General features: G+C 41.5%; 2 protein-coding genes across 2 annotated transcripts in view; both read right to left on the bottom strand.

The window, feature by feature from the left end:
* Positions 1–408: 408 nt before the first annotated feature.
* On the bottom strand, positions 409–1,692 carry GPR150 (G protein-coupled receptor 150). Its single transcript, XM_006867894.1, has one exon. It carries the CDS (start codon positions 1,690–1,692, stop codon positions 409–411), a length of 1,284 nt encoding a protein of 427 aa, XP_006867956.1.
* Positions 1,693–7,057: 5,365 nt separating this feature from the next.
* Positions 7,058–16,682, bottom strand: part of ARSK (arylsulfatase family, member K) — a 44,670-nt gene continuing 35,045 nt past the window's right edge. Inside the window, exons 7-8 of the mRNA XM_006867881.1 lie at positions 9,303–9,527; positions 7,058–7,437 (exon numbers count right to left, since the gene is read on the bottom strand). Coding sequence (XP_006867943.1) covers positions 7,169–7,437; positions 9,303–9,527 — 494 coding nt within the window. The 3' untranslated portion in view covers positions 7,058–7,168. The remainder of the gene's footprint in view (positions 7,438–9,302; positions 9,528–16,682) is intronic.

Below are 16,682 nucleotides of genomic sequence, written 5' to 3'. Positions count from 1 at the left end.
CATGAGGATTCACTTGGTTTAAGCACGATTCAATTTAAGTAAGAAACAGAAGATGGCACAGCAAATACTGAACGCCTGGAAATCCACAACATTATGGAAGAGAGAAACTGAACTGCAAAAATAAGAACTCTGTAACCTCCACACAATTTTTACAAGTTCCAATGGCTCACTGTCAGTCACAACTGGGGAAAGGTTAGAGGGACTGATAGGGTGAAAAGAAGCTGGAAGAGTACAGGATAAAGTAAGTACTAAGAGGAGCTAGTTATAATGGAAGAATGGAGGAGGGAGAGAGCTTCAGTGTAACTCTGGAGACTCTCCTGCCCCTTGGATACGTTTTTTATCCAAACTTATCCCACCTGTCCTCAACTTCCGTGGCGTCTGAGCCAAGATCTGTCTGCCGTTCAGCATCTAAAAGACGCTTTCGCAGGAGCAGGGCAGCGGCCGGGGGCGCGGCGGAGGTGGGCGCGTGCAGCCCTCTTCCAGCTGCTCCCGCCGAGCGTGGTGATAGTGAGGGTGAGGCCAGCGGTGGCGATGGAGCGCCTGGTGGCCATGGGTCACCTCATCGTCGCCCTCCGAGACTCCCCCTTGTGCGCAGCAGGCAGTGCATAGGCGCTTCCTCAAAATCCGGCCGTTGCCAGCCTGGAAAAAGAGGTAGACGAAGGGATTGAGCGCGTTGTTGGCCACTTCAACGACGTGCAACGCCGCTTCCAGGCCGTCGCCTTCCGCGTCGCCTGAGGGGCGCCACGACCATGCGGTTGCCAGCCGGGCGGCAAAGTAGGGCACTTCGCAGCCCACGAATAGCATCGCCAGCACTAGGCTCATCTTCAGGCTCTGCACCCTTGCACGGGGCAGTGCGTAGGGCACGGAGGCTCGGCCCGGGCTCGCGGACCAAGGCACTGTGGCCGCCGGGGCGCGGGGCCGGCGCTGCCACCAGGCGCAGAGCAGGTGACTGCAGGCGACGCCCATGACCACGACGGGCGCCCCAAAGCCCGCGACGGTCTCGTAGAGGGTGTAGACCTGCAAGTGCCAGCGCGGCACGTGTGCGAAGATGCTGCGGCAGCGACGCTCCCCTGGCCAGCTACGGGAGGCTGGCAGGTGCGACCGTGGCGGCAAGGGGGCGCCCCCGTGCACCACAAATGCCGGGGGCAGCGCGAGTAGTAGCGCCAGCAGCCAGCTCAGGACGGCGAGGGAGCGAGTGGGCAGCGGCTGGCCCTGCGGACGGCGGACGGCGCGCTGGCGTTCGAGGGCGATGAGTGCCACTAGGTGGGCCGAGGCGCCGCGGCCGGACGCTTGCAGCAGCTGTACGAAGCGGCACGCTGCGTCCCCCGCGGCTGGGCGCGACTCGCCCTGCAGTTCCCAGGCCAGCTGCGTGAGCGTCTTGCCCCCACACGCGTACAGGTCTGCCAGGGCCAGCTGCACCAGCAGGAAGTCCATTTTGCGACGCTTGGGCCCCGCCCAGAGCCCACCGCGGCCGCCGCACAAACGGCACAGCACCAAGGCGTTGCCGGCCACAGCCACCACTAGGATGACCCCCAGGAAGACCAGGTGGACGCGGCGGCTGGGCGGCCCGAGCTGCGACATCCCCGGGGCTGGACCTTCCTGCTCAGAAGTCAGGTTAAGACCCCAACCCAGCGAGTTGGGTGCGGAGAGGTTGGGTGCTGGTGGCACAATTGAGCTGAAGGGATTGTCCATCCTTAACCCAGAGGAAGAGGAGGTGGCACCGTGGAGGGCGGGCAGGGCACGCAACCAAAGTGATGGTGTGGCAGCGCGGGGCGCGACTCTGGTCTACAAGTTCCCAAAGTTAGTTGAAAAAGCTCACGCACAATAGGGGTGATCGATCCGGCGGATTTGCGCTTTGTTGTTTTTTGTAGGTTGTCCTAGTCATTTGCCACTCAAATGTGGGTTGTACATTCGAGGAGTACACATGATTCCTATTCTCCACCCTTTTCTCCGCTACCCCACCCCCCATTTCCTCGTATCCTCTTCCACATGCTGTCTGCGACCCCCCACGCTGTCTTTGAGGGAGTCGTGAACTTCTCGGTTTGGAGACCCTCTCTGTTTGCTATTTACAGGTAGAGCACACCTGGGCAGAGGTCCTTTTGTGCTTTTCTGAAGGGCAATGTTAACACCAAACCAACGTACCAGAGAGAAATCTCCTGAGAAATGATTTCATGGTTGCCAACAGAAAAAAAAAAAGAAAATGCTTTAGTTTTGATTTTTTTTTAAACAAACTGATTTGAAATGTCATGGATCTGCAGCTCATGAGAAAAACAAGAACGCAGGAAACAACCACATTTAAAGCAAAAGCAAAACCCAATTGACGAACCTTTAAAACGATATGTCTTCCTCTGGCCAACAATGAGAGCATGCTATTGCAAAGAACTAAAGTCAATGATGTTGCTTGGCAAATGGGAGTAGCAATGCTTTGCAGATTGTTTCAAATACTCATTACAAGAAGCAGCAGATCACAGCTGCTCTCTCAGTGATATAAAATTAATTTCATTGGTCTGAAGAGGGCATTAATAGGTTTTCTTCCTTTCCACCAATAATTTCATCCAATGAAAGATATGTCATCACGACTCTTCATTCTCCTGGTTCTGTTTTCCAGCAGATGGGAAGTTGCTAGGAGGGACTATGCCTCCAATAAGCCTAGAGAAAAGGTGACTAAGAAAGTGATAAGGCAGCCAATTTTTAAAAAAGAAATCCAAGACACAGGAAATGGTTTAAATTCTTATTTAGCCCTACCTCCTCACATTTTTTTTTTTTTTTTTTTTTAGTTTTACTGTTAGAAGCATCAATTTGTCTTTTCTGCACCCTCTCCATTAATCATAGTGGAAATACAATTTCCTGTAATTTGCTAGTCTGGGGATCATGGAGGTGTGGGAGCCTTCTGTGGTTCACATTTCCAGGCTGAGGAAACATTTTCAACTCTAAGATGCATGGAAGAGTTTGGATATGAATAGGTAACAGTCCTGCCAATTGCTGAAGGAGCCCCTTATCTTGAGTTCTGTGACCAGGAAATTTTGTCATTTTCATGATCATATCCCCAGTGCCTAGCAAAAAACAACAACAAAAAAAAACCCATTGTCAGCAAGCTGAAAATGCCCTCAAAGGGCAGAGTTGACCTTTCCTGTGGGGCTTACTATGGAGGCCAGGATGGCTAAGCTTTGTCTCTCATACTTTGGACATATTGTCCAGAGGAAATAGTCACTGGAGAAGGATCTCATGCTGGGTAAGGTGGAGGGTCAGAGAAAAAGAGGAAGAGCCCTAACGAGATGGATCAGCCAGGTGGCATCATTGATGGACTCAAGTGTGGCAGCGGTAGTGAGGTTGGCCCAAGATCGGACATTGTTTTGTTCTGCTGTGCATGGGGTCACTATGAGTCGGTTCCAACTCGATGGCACCTGACAACAAATGGGGCTTACTTGGCTGTCATTTTCACAGAAGCACATTGCCAGCCCTTTATCCTGAGGAGCCACTGGGTAAGTTTGAACTGCCAACTTTTTGATTAGCAGCTTAGCACTGAACTGTTGTGCCACCAGGGTGTGGGTCCTAGATGACTTTTTTTGGAAGGCCCTAAAGCGACTCCACAGCATGTAACAACAAAGCTGGACAGTGAATAAGTAAGACCCTAGAAGAACTGCTGCTTTTGAGTTATGGTGTTGGAGGAGAGTATTGAAAGTGCCAAGGTCTGCCAAAAGAACCAATAGATCCATTTTGTAAGAAGTACAGGCAGAGTGCTCCTTGGAAGCCAAGATGGCCAAACTTCATCTCTCATACTTTGGACATATTGTCAGGAGGGACCAGTCGCTGGAGGAGGATATCATGTTTGGTAAGGTGGAGGGTCAGGCAAAAGAGGAAGATCCTCAACGAGATGGATTGGCCAAGTGTTGCATCGATGGACTCAAGCATGGCAACAGTAATGAGATAGGCCCAGGATTAGGCAGTGTTTTGTTCTGCTGTGCATAGGGTTGCTATGAGTTGATACCTACTCGATGGCACCTAACAACAACAACTTGTCAAAAATCTACATGAAATAAACTGATGTATATGTAGAAAAGTTAGAATACTATAGGAAATGATAGAATAAAAATTGAAATCTTTCAAGAAAGTGAGGTGGCACAGGAGGCACTCACTCATCTTTGCCAAGAAACTTGGAAGACAACTATCTGGCAGGCTGATTGGAAGAGATCCATATTTGTGCCCATTCCAAATGGAATGCAGAAATCACTGGACAATATCTTTGATATCCTATATGAGTAAAGTTTTACTAAAGGTAATACAGAAACGGCTGCAAGCATACATTGACAGAGAACTTCCAGAGGTTCAAGCTGGACTCAAAAGAGGTTGTGGAACGAGGGATATCATTGCTGATGTCTGATGGATCTTGGTTTAAAGCAGAGACTATCAGAAAGATGTTTATCTGTGCTTTATTGACTATGCAAAGGCTTTCGATTTTGTGGATCATGACAAGCTATAGACAACACTGCAAAGTACAGTATTCTGGAACACTTAATTGTGCTTGAGGAATCTGTACATGGACCAAGAGGCAGTTGTTTGAACAGAACATGGGAACACTGAATGGTTTAAAATTAAGAAAGGTGTGCAACAGTGTTGTATTCTTTCACCATACTCATTCAACCTGTATAACGAGCAAATAATCAGAGAAGCTGAGTTACATGAAGAAAATTGTGGTATCAGGATTGGAGGAAGACTCATTAGCAACATGTGATACGCAGATGATACAACTTTGCTTGCTGAAAGTGAAGCAGACTTGAAATATTTACTGACGAAGATCAAAGAGCACAGCCTTTGGTATGGATTATATCTCAATGTAAAGAAAACAAAAAAGCCATAGTATTTTCAATAACCTCATATGCATGTGAAAGCTGGACAGTGAATAAAGAAGACCGTATAAGAACTGATGTTTTTGAGTTATGGTGTTGGAGGAGAATATTGAAAGTGCCATGGGCTGCCAAAGAACCAACAGATCTGTGTTGGAAGAAGTGCAACCAGAGTACTCCTTGGAGACCAGGATGGCCAAACTTGGGTCTTTCATACTTCAGACATATTGTCAGGAGGCCCCAGTTGCTGGCGAAGGATATGTTTGGTAAGGTGGAGGGTTAGAAAAAAGAGGAAGATTTCCAGCGAGATTCGTCTAGGATCAGGCAGTGTTTCATTCTGCTGTGCATAAGGTCGCTATGAGTCAGTACCGACTCGATGGCACCCAACAACAACATAAAGGAAGACTTGAACACAGGGAAAGGCATACTATATTCTTGTTTAAACCGATATAAAAGAATTCCATTCTCACTGCATTTGGTTATATGTTTACTATAATTTCATTAAAGCAAATGGATTATTCATTTTTGTAACTAGACACACTGATGTTAAATTTGTATGGAAAATTTAAAACAGCAAAAAAAGAAAATTAGATATTGACATATACTCAGAGTAGTCTTAAGGAGCTCTGGTAGCGTAGTGGTTACAGCTACTAACCTCAAGGTCAGCAGTTCAAAATTATCAGCGGTTCCGTAGGAGAAAGATGAAGCTTTATGCTTCTGTAAAGATTTACATCCTCGGAAACCCTGTACAGGGTCACTATGAGTTGGAACCGACTCCACAGCACACCACCACCAAAAGTAATTTTAATGTGGAGCTATAGGGTAAGCACTGGACTGCTAACCACAAGGTTGGCAGTTCAAACCCATCAGCTGTTTCTTGGAAACCCTATACAGGGTCACTGTGAGTTGGAACCAACTTCACAGCAATGAACAATAACAACAAAAGTTCTAATAAGTAAAATAGAATGGTCCAGTGAAAAATAAAAGGCTCAGGGAAGGCTCAAATGTAAATGTGACTTTGGCATAAAATAAAGTAATATTTCAGGTTAATGGGGAAAAGATTATTTTCTCAATAAAAGATGTCATAAAATAAAATGGTATTTCCAACCAATGGGGGAAAATCTTATTCAATAAAAGGCCAATTGTTATTTTCACAAAAAAGAAACTAAAGTTACTTTTCAAGTACATAATATATTCCAGATGGAATAAAAATGTAAGGGTATAAAATAAAACCTACAAGAAACCAACAGGTGGTGAAGACCATTCTAAATATGACACAAATAGCAAAGCCTTAAAAGCCAACTATATATATATTTGACTACAGAATATACAATTTTCAGCATTTCAAAAACTACCAGGACAAAGATAAATGACAAAAATGATGAATAAGAAAATACAATATTTACAGCTTTTCTTATAATGAGCTAATATTTAAAGTGTTCATATAATTTAAAAAAGGCAAACAATTTAATAGAAAATTTGAGAGGAAAAGGGAAGGTAAAGACAAAGGTAATTCTAGAGGCTGTTAAATATATAAAAATATTATTTCCTCATAAGAAAAATTTTGTTAATTAACTTTATTATAGGTTTTATCCATCAGGTTGATAAACACAAACATTTTTGATAAATACCACATTGGCAAGGATGTAAAGGCATGCACTGCTGGTGGAAGTATAAAGTGGTATTGTTTCTTTAGAGGTAATTGGGCAGTGCTTAGCATAACTTTTCTAAACATACTTGGAACTGATTAGAAGGCACACAACAACGTTAGTCACAGCCAGGATTAGGCAATTTGTCTGTGTCCCATTGTTGTTGTTAAGTGCCATCGAGTTGATTCCAACCCATAGTCACCCTGTATAGGGTTTCCAAGGAGCAGATGGTAAGCTTAACCACCGACCTTACAGTTCAAACAACACTGTAGTCTGACGCATTAGCTCACAGCACCATACCAGTACTCCTGTGTCCCATTAGATACTCACAAATAACATTGTAAGTCTCATATGTAATAATCCTGAAATCCTAAAACGTCTTATAATATTCAGCAAAACATGGCCTTATATTAGAGTATTTTCTTCCAACTTTCTAACAGTTTCATGAAGTTGCTAGAAATTGGTAAGAATGAAGTTTTAGTACTGGTCATTTTTCTAATACAGAATTTTTTAATTGTGTGACATTTTGTTTAAAAACATAATAAATTCCTTGACCATAACTACAGCTCAGTAATGTTAAAACTATAATATATTAAAAACATTATTGATGATATCACTTGACATACTAATAAGTAGCCCTAGAACAGTATTTCGTTACTTTTGTTTGGATTATTGTCAGTTTTTAAGCCACTGATTAATTGAACTTTCATATTTCCTTGGTTCTTTCAGCCAGTCCTGATGCCACCTAAGATTTGCTATAACATTTGAATAGTTTTGCCCTATACTTTGTTTCCAGTTAATAAATTGCTCTTTATTATATTGGTGGACAGAAGCAGAAACTTTAGGGTAGTTTATAATGGAACGAAGCTTCTGATCCAAAGAATAAGTGATGTTTGGGAATTTTGTAGCAATATTTGTTAGTTCGTCTGGATCCACGGAGAGATCTGAAAGAAAAGATACCTGTCAAAATAGTTATCTACTAAAAAACATTTTGTGAGACTTTCTCTGGAAACATCTATGACATATGATGTATCAGAGTTTTTATTTTCAGTTTCTCCTAATACAGTCATAAACAACAAAATAAACAGTACAATGATGTCCTGTATGCTAACTAACACTCCTCTACAGTTTGCCACAGTTATCTACCATCACCTTGCTACTGGTTTTGTTATACATTCTTAGATGGCAGAATAGTCAAACCCTTACTAGTAGCAAACTAACTTAGACCCAATTCTTTCTGTTTGTAATGTCTTGTCTACTTTGATATGCAGAGAAAAAAAATGTAGAAGTGCTCATATTATCCCATTTCAACAACCCAGACTTTCTGGATATAAGAATTCTTGCTATAGCTAAAACAAGTTCTTGTAACTTCACTTAGTCCTAGTTTTCTTTATATATCAGCATCTTGCTCTTAGATTATTTGAAAGTTATATTTATCAGTACAGTCCATTTGAACTAATAGCCATGGGGTTTGGGGGACAGACAGGGAGAGAAGGGCAGGGAACACACCATAACTTCTCTCAATCACTACCAGCAAGAAAGTATTACTAAATATTTCAGATACATGAACACCCATTTACTATTTCATGTGAAAACAGAATGTAATTAGGATGCCAATCTAACTGGCAAAAAGCAAATGAAAGATTTTCTGACTTAAGAAATGAACAATATGTGTTGAGGAAAACTTTTCCATGGGCCTATCTGAGTACATTACCCCATGAGGCATTGAAGGCACACCTGGTTTACTAGATGACTTCAGATGGCAGTAATTTGGGAGAAGGAAGTCAGTGATTAAACCCTAAAGAATGACGAAAAGGCTCCCTTGTGCACTGATCCTCTGGTATTTATACCAGCCTTTTGTAGAACACTGCCAATGAATGAGCAAGAGATGCCCATTACTCATTAGGATGAACATTTAAGGACTTTCTTTTAACGCTAAGTATTCCTGCTCTTAGAGTTACGTGGTTCAGTCAGATTGGCACCTAAAAAATTATTCTGAGTTAATGATTCTGACATTTGTAACTAGGAAGGAAATAAATATTAATAATGATTTTAACACATGTTAATTACAAAATGGGGCAAATCCAATAATGCTGATTAAAAATTAATTCATATAATAGTGGCACTGGTAGGTATTTTTTATAGTGTAGAACAGGCATGGGTTTTTGATTGAGTCAGACCTGGGTTGAAAGCCCAGTTTTACCATTTCTTAGGTTTGAGACCTTGCAGAAATAATGGAATTTCTCTAACCTCCCCAGTACCATGAAGATGATGATATAATATTATACGGTTGTATGTTGTTGTTAAGTGCCATAGAGTTGGTTCCGACTCACAGTGACCCTGTATAGGGTTTCCGAGGAGCAACTGGTGAGCTTGAACCGCCAACCTTGCAGTTCAAACGGCTTTGCAGCCTGACGCATTAACGCACAGAGCCACACCAGGACTCCATAAGGTTATAAAGAGGATTAAATACATACAGAAAATCTGTCTCCATAAAATAGGTGTTAATACTCTGGAGCAGCTGAAACCAAGAGACCCTGACTGCTGATTGGAAAAGATACTCATGAGTATTAAAAGACGCCTCATCAGAGAAATCAGCGGTTTCCATCACAAGATCTAAATCAAATGCCTTAAGGACACCTGCTCTGAAATTCTGTGCGGATTTTCAAAGAAGCTGTTCCTCACAGGGGCAATCTTATGTAAATTACCTCAGCTTGAGAAGCCGCAGGTACTCATTTATTTAATGATTTTTAGATCTTGAGCAAGGCTGTGTAATATTACACTTGAAAAAATGTATCAAAAAATTTACCAAAGAGTTGAGGCAACACGGAAGCACCATCAGAGTAGGCTATATATTTCCACTGATTAGTTCGAAGCATGTAGGTAGACGCATTGACATTACATCCATGGAATTCACTCAGGATCCAGGATGGACGTACGTAAGTGAAATTGTGTTCATTCTTAAATGTTTCTGATGATAATGGCAACAAAGAGTATCCACTCAAGTTCTGAGGCAGAGAAATTCCAGCAATATCTATGTAACAACAACAGTGAAAAAACAACAACCAGTAACTCATTTTTATCAGCTGAGCATTTATAAATGGCCTCATTTACATTTTTTCATGTCGTCAATGGTCATGGAGAACAGACTGCCTGGATGCAAATGCTTATTCCACTATCAATGTGACCCTGGACACATACCCTCTCAGAACTCCAGTTTCCTCATTTATAAAAGTGGGATAAAAATAGTACCTATATCGTCTGTGGAAGTTGGACAAAGATAAGGAAGACTGGAGCAGAATTGATGGTTTGAATTACAATGTTGGTGAATAATACTGAAAGGACCATGGACTGCCAAAAGAACAAACCAATCTGTGTTGTCAGAAGTACAGCCAGAATGTTCCTTAACATTAGTCTTTCAAACTTTGGACATGTTATCAAGAGGGACCAGTCTCTGGAGAAGGACATCATGTTTGGTAAAGTGGAGGGTCAGCGAAAAAGAGGAAGAGCCCCAATGAGATGGACTGGCACAGTGGCAGCAGCAATGGGCTCAAGTGTAATCACAATTGTGAAGCTAGCACAGGAGCGGGCAGTGTTTCGTTCTGTTGTGCATAGAGTCACTATGACTCAGAACTGACTCCTAACAACAACAACAACTTAAAGGTTTGTTTTAAGTTTAAATAAGTAATTCAAATAGGATGAGAAGTGAATCTAAAACAGAGAAAACCCTCAACAAATATTAGTTAATATAATTCATCCTTTTTTCCTTTGATGATTAAATCGGTTGTTTCTCAGTATGTTCAATGGGATATTAATACAACCTTTATGAGAAAGGAATTTAATAATAATCTGTTTGCAAAACAATGGTTAAACAAAACTAAACAGGTATTTGTTGTAGATGCAAATTTATTTCTGATATATATTGTAAGTCTTTATAATAAGAGGCTTATGATAAAGAGTTGTTTAGTGCCGTTGGATTGGTTCCAACTCATAGTGACTCTGCGTAGGGTTTCCAAGGAGCTGCTGGTGAGTGTGAACCACCTACTTTGCAGTTCAAACCAATCTTGAGGTCCAGTGCTTATCCTACAGTGACACACCAGGACTCGTATGTAGTTATCACATACCCCTTCCCCACCCAAAGATGATAAAAAAACCTATGGTCTTCAGTATGGACTGCACCTCAATGTAAAACAAACAAACAAACCCAAATTCTCACAACTGGATCATCATGGTATCTTCATGATAAATGGAGAAAAATAAAGTTGTCAAAGATTTTGATTTATTTGGATCCACAATCAATACTCATGGAAGCAGCAATCAAAAATTCAAATGACAAATTGCATTAAGCAAATCGGCTGAAAAAGGCCTCTTTAAAGTGTTAAAGAACAAAGATGTCACTTTGAGGAATATGGTGTGCCTGATCCAAGCCTTGGTGTTTTCAGTTACCTCATATGCATGCAAAAGCTGGACAAAAAATAAGGAAGATCAGAGAAGAAACCAAGAAGTTGAATTATGGTGTTGGGGAAGAATATTGAAAGTACAATGGACTGTCAAAAGAACAAACTAATCTGTCTTGGAAGGAGTGTGGCCAGATGTTCTTGAGTAGCGAGGCTGGCAAGACTTCCTGTCACATACTTATGACATGTTATCGGGAGGGTCTAGTCCCTGGAAAAGGACATCATGCTTGCCAAAATACAGGGTTATAGAAAAAGAGTTAGACTCCCATCAAAATGGCACTGACACAGTGACAGCAACAATGTGCTAAAACATGACAACAATTTTGAGAATGGTGCAGGACTGGGCAGTGCTTTGTTCTGTTGTGCATAGGGATACTAGGAGTTAGAATGGACTCAACAACACTCAACAACAACAAAGGAGCATCTTGAGAGACTAGTGTTTTGCTGAATGTGTCTTCAGAAATCCTGGATTATACTGACATAAGGAAAACTAATTTTTTCTTATCAATGAGAAATGTCCAACTTAAACACTAGTTGTATTTTTAAAAGTTGCTTTTAAGCTATCTATTTGGAAGTCAAACCCCATTTTTCCTAAATAAAACTTAGCATTAGTTAGGGCTTCTGGTTATTAAGTGCTGTCAGGTAAATTCCAACTCATAGTGAGTCCTGATAGCCTAGCAGGTTATGCATTGGGCTGTTAATTGCAAAGTCAGCAGTTTGAATATACCAGCTACTCTGTGGGAGAAAGATGAGGCTTTCTGCTCCTGTAAAGATTTACAGCCTCAAATCCTATACAGGGTCGCTATGAGTTGGAACTGACAAAATGGCATACCACCACAACCATAAGGTTCCTGAGGAGTGGCTGGTGGGTTTGAACCACTGATCTTATGGTTATCAGTTCAGTGCTTATCCTACAGCACCACACAGGTGTCTCCCTAGCCCCTTTTCTGGTTTCAATGCTTCATGCTTTAATGTATAATGAAATATTTCTGATAAAAAAATAGAAAGCAGTATCTGTAATGCTAGAAATTGAATTGAATATTAAAACCGTCACGTATTTGAGGAAAAAAACAAAGGAAAATAAGTAGATAAAGATCTCTGTAAACTTTCTAAAGGAACTTGTTGGACATCTAATTTATTTAAAAACTTATATCTTACATTTTCCTTGAAAGAGACATATTCTTCAAAGTATTAATCTTCTGGTCGCCAATTATAATTGGAGACTGTGGATTCACAAATACTGGAAGAAATAAGGTATGATTCAGAGAAACTCATTAAAACAGACAAGACAGAGCTAGGGAGAAGGATGAGTATGAGAAAAAGGGGTTTCCCAGGATGAAATTAATTGAGCAACAAGCAATGAGCCGTCAAGTGGGCATGGAAGGCACAGGACAGCAGATGCTAAGGTCGACTCTGAGACGAGCACAGAAAGCAGGGAGGCAAGAGGCTGTGTCAGGCAGATCTGCGTGTCAGCCAGCAGGTGGTACAGCTAGCAAGGAACAAAGGGAGAGAAGATGTCACTGTGGATGATTGGGAAATGGACCAACTGGCATATATTGGTGATTACGGGGAGTTCTTGCCTTCAGCATTACAGTTAAATTTAATACTTAGAAACATCTTATTTCAGATCTACTCTTAGCCTAATTTCCTAGGGAAGCTTGGAAGACTATGACAATTTACATGATTCTCATTTGACTATACGAGACATCAGTAGGAGACTGGAATAGGTATCCATTCAGTATTTTTTAACTTATTCATTTAACAAATCAGGGACTGTGCTACGTGTAAGGAAACAGCAGTGGGGAAAGCATACAATGTCTGCTTTACTACAGCATATGTTCTAACGTGGGGAGACAGACAGATGGTGAGATGGACAAGTGCAATGAAAAAGCACATAGCAGGCTAACTAAGGAGCATAGAGTACTGGTGGTTATGTGTACTTGTGCCAGTTTATAAAGTAGGCTGAGGGACGAGTTCTCTGATAAAGTAACATCTGAACACAGACACAAAGGAAGGGCTAGAATGAGTCCTACAGATAGCTGGGGAAAAGCACTCTTCAGGGAACAAGTGTAAAGTTCCTGAGGCAGGAACACTAAGGAGACCTGTATAGTTGGAGCAGTAAGTAAGTGAGGGATAAAAATTTTAAAGGTGAGTTATGGTGGGGAAGAGATTGTCTTGAACTCCCAGGCCTGGTTTAAGACTTTGGATTTTATTCTAAGTGAAACAAAAGGACTGTGACAATGTCTGGCAGTATGTCTGGCAGACATAACCTGCAAGATTCCTAATATAGAACAATTTAAATGTAAAACAGTAAACAAATGGGTTAAAATGCATACCTGGTCTTATGGATTACACTGTGTCCCACAGAAATACATGTTACCGTAACTCCTAACATATGCCTGTGGTGAGGAGCCCTGGTGGTACAGTGGTTAAACACCTAGCTGCTAACTGAGAGGCTGGAGGCTAAGACCCACCAGCCACTCTGTGGGAGAAAGACCAGGAGCTCTGTTTCTGTAAAGATTTACAACCTTGGAAACCTTATGGGGCAGTTCTGCTCTATCCTACGGTGTTCGTATGAGTTGGAATCAATAGTATGACAATGGGATTGATTGTTTTTTGGCAGACTCCTGGTGTGGCGCTGTAGGATAAGCACTCGACTGCTAACCAAAAGGTTGGCGGTTCAAACCCATCAGTTGCTCCTTGGAAACCCTATACAGGGTTGCTATGAGTTGGAACTGACTCAACTACATTTAACAACATATCTTAATATGAGACCTGGCATGGTGCTGAAGGATAATGCACTGGACCGAAAGGTTGGTTTGAACTGAAAGGTTGGCAGTTCAACTCCACCAGCCACGCCTCTGAAACCCTAGACAGGATGGCTATGAGTCAAGACTGACACAATGACACTAAACAACAGCAACATATCTTAGAAGAGATTGACTCAAAACACACCCTACACTAATCCTATTTCATTAACATAACAGACAGTGCATTCCCAAATGGGATTATAACCTTAGGTATGTTGCTGTTTGCTCTTAACTGCTGTATAGTCTGTTTTGACTCAGCAAGCCTGTGTAGGGTTTCCAAGGAGCAGCTGGTAAGTTTGAACAGCCAATCTTGTCAAACTGACCTGTGTCTAGTGCTTATCCTATAATGCCACACGAGGAGTCCTTTTAAGGTGGTGGTGGTTATGTGCCGTGGTTGGTTCCGACTCATAGTGACCCTACATAGAGTTTCCGAGGCTGTAAATCTTCTCGGGAGCAGAAAGCCTCATCTTTCTCCTGCAGAACCACTGGTAGTTTTGAAGTTTTGAACTGCTGCCTTTAGATTAGCAGCCCAATTCGTAACCATTATGCTACCAGCTGCCTTCTTTTAATATATTGTTGTTGTTGTTAGGTGCCGTTGAGTCAGTTCTGACCCATATTGACCCTGTATAGGGTTTCCAAGGAGCGACTGGTGAGCTTGAACACCGACCTTGTAGTTCAAACGGCTTTGCAGTCTGGCACATTAACCCACAGCGCCACACCTGGACTCTCTTTTAATATATAAAGAAGATTAAAACAAGCAAGTCTGCATAGCAGAGATGTGGGAAGAGAGATGCCAAGTCACATGAAGACTGCAAAGGAGCAGAAGATCAAACAGACAAAGACCTTCCTCCAGAGATGACAGAGGAGGACGTCTTCCCTCAGTAAGGACAGCTAGTCTTCTAAACTATGAGGACATACAATTCTGTTTGTTAAAGTCATGAACTCATGGCAGTACTATATAACTCAGACAGCTGGACATGAGTCATAATCTCCTGTAATAATCTCAGAGACAGCAGTGCATTTCTCCCTGACCACTGGTTATTACAGTGATGTAAACTAAATATTGTACATGGAGATACCTAAGAATACTGAAAAATATCAGTGATAATAATAATAAGATGTAACATTTAATTATTTCCTATGTCCAGATATTTTTCTAAGTATGAAATAGCTACTGTTATCCCAATTTCATTGATGAGAAAACTGACGAGCAGAGATAAGTAATTTGCCCAAGTTCACCTGGTTGGTAAGTACTGAAGGAAGGAATTTGAAATTAGGCAGTCTGATACCAGGATTTCTGTGCTCTTCATTTTTGTACTACAAATCTTGTTTTTTTAGTAGTCATTCAGCTATATCCAATAATAAGATCATGAGCATGTATACTCATATAATTCTGCCCACCTCTTGCTTTCTATCAAATAGGGCTTCGTAGTATAAATTAATCATTAAATTAAATTCATCCTGCATTTTTATATAGCTATTTTTTCACAATTTAAACAAACAAATGAAGGTAGAATCTCCACTGAGTAGTATCCAATCTGTCTGGGCGGGGCTGATGAAAGGAGATATGGGGCTAGGTCTCTTGTGGTACAATAGTGAATAACTGTTATCAGGACTGACTGTGAGGGTTGCAAATGTAAAGGTAGATGTTTTGTAGCAAAAAGGAGGGGAGTGATTAACTTTGCAGTCCAGAAGCGGAGGTTCCTGGGACCAGCAAGGGAGAAGAACAGAGAGCGGTACCCTACCTAGAGAAGTAGTGACGCCAGAGACGGAGGCAAAGACGACAACATGGAAAGATGGAGTGACGGGGGACTCTAGACCCAGAGATGAAGAGGGGCTGTGTGCTGAAGACTGGGGGGCAGGCTTGTAGTGTATATCATTTGGTTCCTTGATTATGCATGGAGGGGATTGTAACCATGGCAATGAAATGATATATGACAGGATGAATGTAAAGCTAATGTTCTCCCATGTAAACTATCACATAATTCGCAATAAAACATTTGAAAACAAACAAATGTACTTGTTTTTTAAGTGGGGAGTGGGGGGGAGCATGTGTTTCCCGTAAATATCAATTTGTATTAAAAGGAAAAATCACATGAAAATAAGGAGTTAGAAAGTAAAAATCAGAATGATTTTCAGATTGACTACTTTTGTTATTTTTAATTGAGCTAAAGGATGCTGGTGTGGTACTGTAGGCTAAGTACTGGAACGTGAGCTCTGTTTGAACCGCAAGGTGGAAATTCAAACCCACCAGCCGGCTACTCAGAAACCCTACTGCTCAGAAACCCAGGTTTGCTATGCAATTCAATGACACTTAACAACAACAACAAAGGATGCTGATGTCAAGTTATTAAAAAAGATAACATTATTTTGGATAGTTCTTTAAAAAGAACAACCACAAACCAAAAGAGACTTATAAAAATGGAAGAATATACCATGCTCCTGGATAGGAAGATGTAACATTTTGAAAATGTCAATACTACCCAAAGCAATTTACACGTAGAACGCAATCCCAAACCAGACTCCAATGACATTCTTTAGAGAGATGGAAAAAACAATTACAAACTTTATATGGAAAGGAAAGAGACCCAGGATAAGCTAAAACACTGCTTAAGAAGAAAAGTTGGAAGCCTCTCACTCCCTGATTTAAAATTTTACTACATGGCTACAGTGGCCAAAACAGCTTGGTACTGCTACAATGAAAGATACATAGATTAATGGAACAGCATCCAGAATCCAGAATTAACCCATCCACATATAGCCAAGGGATCTTTGACAAAGGGCCAAAGTATATTACATGGGGAGGAGATAGTCTCTTCAACAGATGGTGCTGGCAGAACTGGAAATCGATATGCAAAAGATTGAAACAAGACCTTCACTCACACCTTATACAAAAATCAGCTCAGCGTGGATTAAAGACCT

Source organism: Chrysochloris asiatica, unplaced genomic scaffold, assembly GCF_000296735.1.
Source record: "Chrysochloris asiatica unplaced genomic scaffold, ChrAsi1.0 scaffold00111, whole genome shotgun sequence".
In the NCBI taxonomy this organism is placed as follows: domain Eukaryota; kingdom Metazoa; phylum Chordata; class Mammalia; order Afrosoricida; family Chrysochloridae; genus Chrysochloris; species Chrysochloris asiatica.
Note: the sequence above shows the minus strand (reverse complement) of the source record. Positions and strands in the feature narration are given on the sequence as shown.